At 65.6% G+C, this 8,400-nt stretch overlaps 1 protein-coding gene across 1 annotated transcript; it reads right to left on the reverse strand.

Annotated features, from left to right (window-relative positions):
- Nucleotides 1–1,974: 1,974 nt before the first annotated feature.
- On the reverse strand, nucleotides 1,975–4,192 carry C13H3orf22 (chromosome 13 C3orf22 homolog). The gene is given in 3 exon segments (XM_057706280.1): nucleotides 1,975–2,206; nucleotides 2,964–3,095; nucleotides 4,020–4,192. Coding segments are annotated over 3 exon segments (537 nt in total).
- Between the last annotated feature and the right edge of the window lie 4,208 nt (nucleotides 4,193–8,400).

An 8,400-nucleotide genomic window follows, 5' to 3' on the forward strand; every position in this document is an offset into this window, starting at 1 on the left:
CTGTTTCCCGGCGGAACCCCCCGGGTGACCGGGCCTCGCAATTCACCCGCCGCAGGGCAGGCAGAGGGAGCACCCTTCGAAGTAGCAGCTTCCAGGGAAAAGCCCTCAGCCCCGGCTGGTGGAAGTAGGGGACCCACCCTGCAGCGTGTGCCCCTCAGGTGGGGAAACTGCAGGGTGCTGCTGGGGCGCCCGCAAGGGCCGACAGCTCGGCGCAAAGCCCTCCCTCTCCTCGTGGGGCCCCCTGTATCCTCATCCCCAGTGAAGGAGGTGCACCTACATCCTTGCCCCCAGACCTGCTCCGGGCGGAAGCTGCTGCAGACTCGCTCTTACTTCACTGGTCCCGCGATGACAGGTGGTTGGGCTCACCTGTGCCCTTGCGCACACCTGGTCCTGCACACGTATATGTGACAGTAGGGGACACCCCTGGAAGGCAGCCCCGGCCTCCAGCTCCTTAGGGGCCCCTGCGCTGTGCATGTGCTGCTGTGACTGAAGGCGGGGCAGGAGGACAATCGTGGTTTGGGCGCTGCACCTGCCCGCGGGCAGCGTGCCCCCTGCGGCACACGGCTGGCGTGGTTAATTCTCAGGTCTGGGGGTGACTCTGCACAGGGAACACGGCTCAGCCTCCCCTGCACTCAGGCATGTGGCCTGTGGCCATCTGTCTGTCCGCAAGGTGCTTCCTGAAGCTTGTTTTCTTCTCTGAGGACGTCGTGTACACACACTCAGCGCACAGCGTGATGTACTCCCTAAATGTGCTCTTTTTAGAGTAAACTTGCGGGCGAGGCGCCCCTGAAGACCAGTACATTTTATGACCGGATGCAGGGGACTGGCTGAGCTTTTCCTACGACAGGACCACTGGTTTTCCCCTGCCTCTGGCAAGAGCCCCGCGTGCCCTCTGGCCCCCTTTCCTAAACGCTCTGGGGCCGGAGCCGGGACAGCTGGAGGTGGGGCTGCCGCAGCCTTGCTGCCCGCCGTGTGGCCACGGCGGAAGGCCCCGGGGAGGCGCGGCAGCGCCTGCAGGTGAGGGTGGGTGCTCAGGAGCCCTGTGGCTGCACGTCTTCTCTGGAGACGGGGCGGGGGGGGGGGGGGGGGGGACAGGAAGGCTCAGAGCAGCCGCGTCCACAGCAAAGAGTGGAAACACCAGACGTTACTGGAAAGAGAAGGGATACCCGCGCACCCTGCTAAGGTGGCCACCCTGGTCCTCCCCAGTGTCCCCACCCCCTTTCTCCCAGGGAGAGGGCTCCACGGAGGGTCCCGATCTAAGTTCTCTCCCACGCCTCCAAGGTGACTTCCTAGCCCCGGTCTTCACAGTCCTCCCCACGGTGCTCCTACGAACCCGGGGGACCCTGCGCGGCTGGCGAGTAGCAGGCCGGGACCCCGCCTCCTTTCCCTGCGACTGAAACGCCAGCCACGTGGTGTGAGGTTCAGGCGCCGTCCCCAAGTCCCCAGCTTTTCTACCCAGAAATTGTTGCCTGCTCCACACGTGCGCACACAGACACGTGCAGACACACGTACACCCACACACCGCTTTCTAGGAACACACAAGCGGCAGCATTTTAGACCCTCTCCGCTGTGCCTGAAGGAATATCTGCACATCCACTGCAGGCTGTTCCCGACCTGCGCGGAAAGGGCCACGCCTCCGTCCCCGTGGCCCCTGGTGCTCCGGGCGCAGCGGCCGCGTCACTTGAAGCCCCCGCTAACTGACAGGCGCGCAGGTGGCTTCCAGTCATGCACCGTTCCCTGCAGCGCTGGAACGCACGTCCCTGTCCAAACACCTTTAATTACACGTGTGAGCACATCTCTGGGGTCAATTCTTGGAGACGATATTCGCACCCTGCAGGACTGACCGTCACCCGTTTTATGGAGGAGAACACGGAGCCGGACACGCAGACCACCATCCAAGGGGGCGGAAGCCTGCAGCCTGTATTTGCGGGGTGACGGCTCCCGGCTCCTCAGGGCTGCTCGCCTCCCCGCAGGTCACCGCAGCCCGGAGGGAGCTCCCTGCGGCCGCTGCCCGGAGCGCCGAGAGAGAGGCGGCGCGGAGCCAGGCTCCAGGACAGGCCCCCGTGCGGGCGGGCGGGTGGGGGCCGGCGGTAGGGCCGCGGGCCCGGGGAAGCGGCGGCTCAGCCGCACCAGCTCCCAGATGTTGCGCGGCGACGACGGTGGCGGCCGGAGTCTGGACGGGGGCGTGAAATCCGGGGCCCCCAGCCTGGTGAAGCCACGCAGAGCCCCCCGCTGACCCTCTGGCCGGAGACGTCGGCCCTGGCTGCAACCAAGACGCTGCTCCCGGCGCGAACCCATCCCTGGCCGCCTTCCAGCTGCCACCCGCCCAGACGTCCAGCAGCCCGACGCCTCCCACATACTGCTCCTACCTGGACCCAAGGTCTGCGCAGCATGGGAGCGAGTGACAGCGGACACCTCCAGGAGACCACCCTGGCCACTCCCCTCCCCCTCCCCCCCAATGGACCAGCCTCCCCACTTCTCCCATTGGACCAGCCTCCCAGCTCCACGTGGACCACCCCGTTGAAGGGAGGGAGGGGAGGCCGTTCTGTGTCTAACATCTGAGTGCCAGTTCCAGTTCTGGGTGAGTGTGTGTGTTTGTGCGTCTTTATGTTTGCGTGTGGGGGTCTTTACGGGGGTGTCTGGGTGTTTCACTGCCTGTCCCCCTGTGCACGGGTGTGTGTACACACCTGACCAGGTGCGGGCTGCCCAGCAGGGTCCCCTGCCGGCCCCCCCACCCCTAGAACCGGCTCTCCTCCACTCCACGCTCCGCCCTGCTTCCCTGCCTGTGGACAAGGCCCTGCCTTAGCTACTCTGCTGGCTGTGGGAGGGACCCCAGGCTCTAGTGTCTCCCCCGGGCCTCAGTTTCCTCAGCCTGGAGGTGGTGTGTGCGTGTGTGGACCGCGGTGGAAGGGTGGGTGGCGTGGTCCACGGGCGATGCCTGCGACACTGGACCTGAGACTTACCCTCTGACGGGGATGGACCTTGTCGGCACCAACATCTTCTGCAGCGGCAGCAGCTCCCGCAGCGAGGTGTTCATCTTCGTGAACTCCCAGGGCTGCAGGGGCTCCGAGCTGGTCTCTGTCAGCCAGGAAAACCTACAGGGACACGTGGCATCTTTGGGGGCTGCAGCCCAGCCACGTGGAATAGCTCTCGCTCACCTGGAGCTTTCGATGTTGCAGGCACTGCTCCGAGTACTTTATAACCATGCTGGGAGGGAGGTATTTCTATGCACACTTTATGGATGGGGAAACTGAGGCACAGAGAGGCTAAGTGACTTGTCCAAGGTCACACAGCTGGGAAGCAGCCGAGCTGAGACCTGGGCCAGCAGCTGGCTCCAAGCCATGTCTCGGCCCCACAGCGGCAGCCTGGCCCAGGGAGCCTCCCGGCCCCAGGTGTAAGCCTCCCCTTGCTTCACCTAAGGGCCACTCTGCCACGTGCATCTTCCACACTGGGCCTTCCCGGACAGAGCCTGGGGCCTGGTGACAGGACGAGGGTCGAGGTGAGGACAGGTGTCCAGCCCAGCCTGCTGTGGGTGCATCTGAGGAGGCCGTGTGCCCCCAAGGTTCGGCTCGGGGCAGCCGTCAGCCCTCCTGTGGCCTCCCGGGCCCCTCCTGCCGGTTGAGCACACGGAGAAACCGGCCATCCTGGCTGAGGCCCTGCACCACCAGGTCTGTGGCCTTTGCTGGCTCCCGAGTGCCCCGAGGCTTTGCAAACTCCTGCCCCGCAACCCCCTGCACCCCACATCCCATCACACCCTCACAGAAGCAGGTGTTGTGAACAGGTGGCAGGGCCCTTGCCCGAAGGAAGTGGCTGGCCAAAGCTCTGGGGTGCCTGAGGGCCCTGGGCACCTCGGCTCAGGGTGGGATGGGGTCGAAGGTGGACCCCCCCGTCACGGAGCACAGAGCTGCTCAGGGAGCCCCCCGTGGACCAGACCCCCACCCCATTCCAGCCGTGGGCCCGCGTGCGTCCCTGGGCTGCCTGTGGGAGGCAGGACTTGGCCTGGGGTCAGGGTCTGGCACCTGTACGGAAACTTCCTGGCAAACTTCTCCTGGGTCCTGGTCTTACTCTTCTTACCCTGGTGGGGCTTCTTGGGGGCCTTCACGTCCATCGTGGAAGGGGCCTACGCTGGGGCACGCCCTTCAGCCACAGCTGGAAGACAGGCAGGAGGCGCCGGTCGGGACCTGGGGGGCATAGCTTCCCCTTGACGGACTGCAGCACCCTGTCTGCTGAGGAGACGGGGCGAGGGGAGGGCGGTGAGACGCCGGTGACCTGGGGGCCCGCCTCGCCACCCTGCTCCAGGAGGCTTGCTCTGGGGTGAGAGTGTGTGTGTGTGTAGTGTGTATACATGTGTGAAGGTGCGTGTGTGTATACATGTGTATGAGTGTTCGTGTGTACGTGTATCTGTGAGTGTATGTGTGTATGTGCATATGTGTATATGTGTGTGTATAGTGTGTGTGTGGGAGCGTGCGTGCAGCTCTACGCAGTTCTATGCCATGTGCAGCTCCGTGTCACCCCCCCAGTCGAGGGGACCCTCGGCTGACCGGCCCCAGGAAGCTCCCGCGTGCTTCCCCCGCCGCCGGCAGCCACATCCACCCTCCACCACACCCCAGCCACGGCCACCACGGATCTGCTCCTGTCTGTGTGAGGATGTGGCCGCAGGGGTTGTACAGGCGGAATCGCGTGGCCAGCACCCTTTGGAGACTGGCCGCCTCCTGCTGTCGCAGGGCTGGGTCTGCAGGGGCTCCTGCCCAGGGCTGAGCCGGACCGACTGTCGCCCACAGGACCCCAGGGCAGTTCACAGGCTGGGGAGGTTATGAAGAGAGCTGCTGCGAATGTGCACGTACAAATTTCTGCACGAAGATACGTCTTTGTTTCCCTGTTCTACGCACCTGAGAGCGCAGTGGCCGGGCTGCTGGAGGCCTAGCTTCAGTTTTAAAGGGAACTGCCACACAGTCACGGCAGTTACGAGTGGTTCTCTCTGAAGGCACCCAAGAGTAAGGAGAACCCAACTCAGGGCTGAGAAGGGCTGGGGTTGAGACCCGACCACCCCCAGGAGCCGGCTCCTGGTCAGCACGTGACCTTCCCATGCCGATGCCAGGTGCCCGCCGCCGGCCAGCACCCCGGGCTCCACAGGCGCCAGAGATTTTGCAGCACTGGCCGGCTGGGGCCTGGTTCCAAGCGGGGACTGTGTGGATGCTGTCAGCGCCCCAAGGACGTGCCTGACTGGCAGGTCTGATCTCACCGGGCAAGACAGGTCCCTGGGAGCAGGTGCCCTTGAAGCAGCCCCACCGGCGACACAGGGACGGGGTGGTGGAGGGAAACCCGGCTGACAGGTCCCGTGGCCAGGAGAGCTCCAGGGTGTGCAGCCCATCGCACCGTCCACAGGGGACCCGGCAGGACTGGGCAGAGTTGCCGCCATGGGGACAGAATGCCAGTGCCGAGTGCCTCTTTCCCTCCTTCTCACCTCCCACCCCTGCCAAGTACAGCATCTCACAGCACCATGCGCCTGATCCCGTCGTGGGAGGGGCTGAGCACCAGGACCCAGGCCTAGAGGATGAAGGCTGGTCAGGTCCCCCCAGCACCGTGGCAGACCACACGTGAGCGTGCATGCAGGCACACACAAGCACACAGGTGGCCATCTGCCCCGGCATCGCTCCCCATCACAGCCCTCTGGAGCAGGGCAGCTGCTCTCTGCTGGCTCCTCCTTCCCTGTCGGACCTGGAGCCCACCCACCCCTTCTCTAGCCCCAGCAGCTGGGTTTCCATGGCAACACTTTGCCTGATCACGCACCTCCTGAAATCTGGAGAAAAGCCTCCAGGAAACAAGGTGCCCCTTCCCAAGTCTAGGGTTGGGGTCCCCAGGAGGCCGTTGTCCCAGTGGGGGTTGGGTTTTCTCTCCTGGGGGAGAGGTGGAGATGGGCCAGGCTGCTCCCCCCGGGGGCTCTGAGGGCTGTGTGGGGTGGGTGCCCGGTGCTGTGGCAGAATGGCCCCCCGCCCTTCGCCATCAGGTACGGCTTTCCGGCCCCCTCCCCGGAGAAGCCAGGCGAGGGCCCTGGTCCAGGACGAGGCTGGGTCCGTGCAGGAGTGACGTGTCTGCTAAGCTCAGTGCAGGACCTGGTTTCATGCTCTCCACCTGATGGAGGACAGATGAGCATCTCCGAGGCTCCGAAAGATGAGCGGCTCTGCCTGCGTCCCCTGCCCCCACCGCTGTGTGGGGAAGAGGTGCGGTCCAGGGCGGTGTCCGGGCCACACGGTGCGGATGGTCCCGGACAGGCTGGGTGAGGGGACCCCACCAGCGACTGCAGGGGCAGCGGCATTGCTGCGGGAATCCAGGGGCCTGCAGGAGGCCCACCCGTCCCCGCCTCAGATCCTCTAAGCCACGGGCCTGGCCCTGCAGACTGCGCCGAGCCTGCTTCCTGGGGCAGGAGGGCCCTGCTGGGTCTGGGGCAGCACTCCGTCCCGCTGCTGCTCCCAGGCGGACTTGGGGCTGCCCTTCCCGGCCACCGAAGGCTGCCTCCCCCATCCCAGGAGTGACACAGTCAGGGCATGGATCACGGTGCCTGGCATTGACCCTGCCCAGGAAGATGCCTCTGCGAGGGCCACTTCCCACCCCCAAGGCCGGCCCCCCAGCCGGGAGCCCGCAGCCAGAAAGGAGTGGGTGAGCGAACCCCCTAAGGGGCAGGCTACTCACGGGCCACCCTGAGTGATGCCCAAGGAGGGGCACGCTGGCCCGGTCCTGGCTGCTGTGGCCCTGGCCTCACGTCAGCACCTGGAGCCCCTGAGGTCACAATCAGTGACACTGCAGCTGCTGGGCCATGTGGCTCAGAATCCGGCCTGAAGCCCCCCTGGCTGGGAGTGGCTGTGGGGGCGACTGCGTGAGGGCCGGGCTGGTGGACATTCTAGCTTCGAGGACCCTGGATGGAAGCACCCACACCTACACGTGTGGCAGAAGAGCCCCCACCCCCATTCAGACCAAACGCAAGAGAAGGCCCAGGAAGACAGACACTCACCTCGGGTGCAGAGAAGCTCCTTTTCTGGCTGACCTGGACTGAGCCCAGGAACCGCCAGGCTGAGCCCGCCCAAGGGAGTGCGGTGGGTTAGGGCGCAGCTCCAGGGCCTGCTACCCCACTGAGGGCGGCCACTGGACAGGCAACAGAGAGCGTCCCCGGCCAGGACCCGCCTGGCAAGTGGGGAGGGGACTGGAGGAGGGGAGAGGCCCTGCACCTTTATCCGCAAGTGAACACGTGTTAGCTGGGGTTCCTGGGAACAGCCCTGAGATAGTGGTTCCAGTTGAGGGACTTGCTAAGAGAGAGATGAAGGATGGGCAGGTCTGAGCGCCGACTGGCCCCAGGGGAGCCCTGCAGGGACCCCCCCCCCCCCACCAGAGCTGTTCTTGCCCTGAGACGGGGGCAGCCTTTCGGGCCGGGCAGTTCCTCCTGGCACGGGGCCTGCAGTGTCCCGTCCCTGGCACAGCAGTGCTAAGTCAGCACCTCACAGTGGCGGGCGCAGGGTGGCGGTGCTGGGGGCACCAAGCCTGGTCCAGGGGTCCACGCAGGGCCAAGCTCGCGGTCACGGAAGAGAGGCAGAGTGAGGGAGCTGGAGGAGGAGGTCTGAGGAGATGGCTGTGCTGTCATGAGACTCCAGGGATGTCTGAAGGGAGCTGAGCGGGTCCACACGGGTGTCCAGGGCTGTGCAGGAGCCGGACTTCCAAGCAGGCTGTCCACACCCTTAAGCCTGATTTAGGTTCCCCTGACTTGTCTCTGGGCCAGAGCACGCTGGACAATGGCTTAGAAGGAACAGCAGGCGAGTGTTGGCACGGGCTGGGGCCCAGGCCCCTGCCTGCCCAGAAGAGGGTCCTCAGAGTCTGCACAAGTGGCTGGGGCTGTGGAGGGCTGGGCCAGCCCTGGGGGCGCCACGGGAGCGCCCCACAGCTGCCCGACTCGCCATGCGGCCCCGGGCACACACAACCCTCTCGGAGCCCCTACGGCCGCATCTCATGGCCGTGGGGAAGGGGTGGGGACTCTCCAGGGGTCCGTGCACTGCACGGGTGTGAGGTCACAGTGCCGAGGGGACATGAGCTTCGGTGCAGGAGGTGGCAGGCCCGTGGGGCCAGGTGGGCGCTCAGGGATCCATGCTCTTATTATAGTCCCTTTCCCTCCTTTCCAGCCTGATCATCAAGCAGCAGAGCTGAAAGGAGGCCTCTGCTGGCGAGAACAGTGGGGCCGGGCAAGGCGGGGCGGGGGGGTGGCCAGGGCTGCTACAGACGGTCCCTGAGGAGAGAGCGCGCACGCTGGCGTCCGTGTGGAGAACCAAGAGAACGGGGCCGGGAGCGGGAGCGGGAGCGGGCGGCCGGCAAGGGTAACTCCCGAGAGACGGCGGCGCCTTGGGGTGCGGGGCTGAC

Source organism: Hippopotamus amphibius, chromosome 13 (genome assembly GCF_030028045.1).
Source record: "Hippopotamus amphibius kiboko isolate mHipAmp2 chromosome 13, mHipAmp2.hap2, whole genome shotgun sequence".
NCBI lineage: Eukaryota > Metazoa > Chordata > Mammalia > Artiodactyla > Hippopotamidae > Hippopotamus > Hippopotamus amphibius.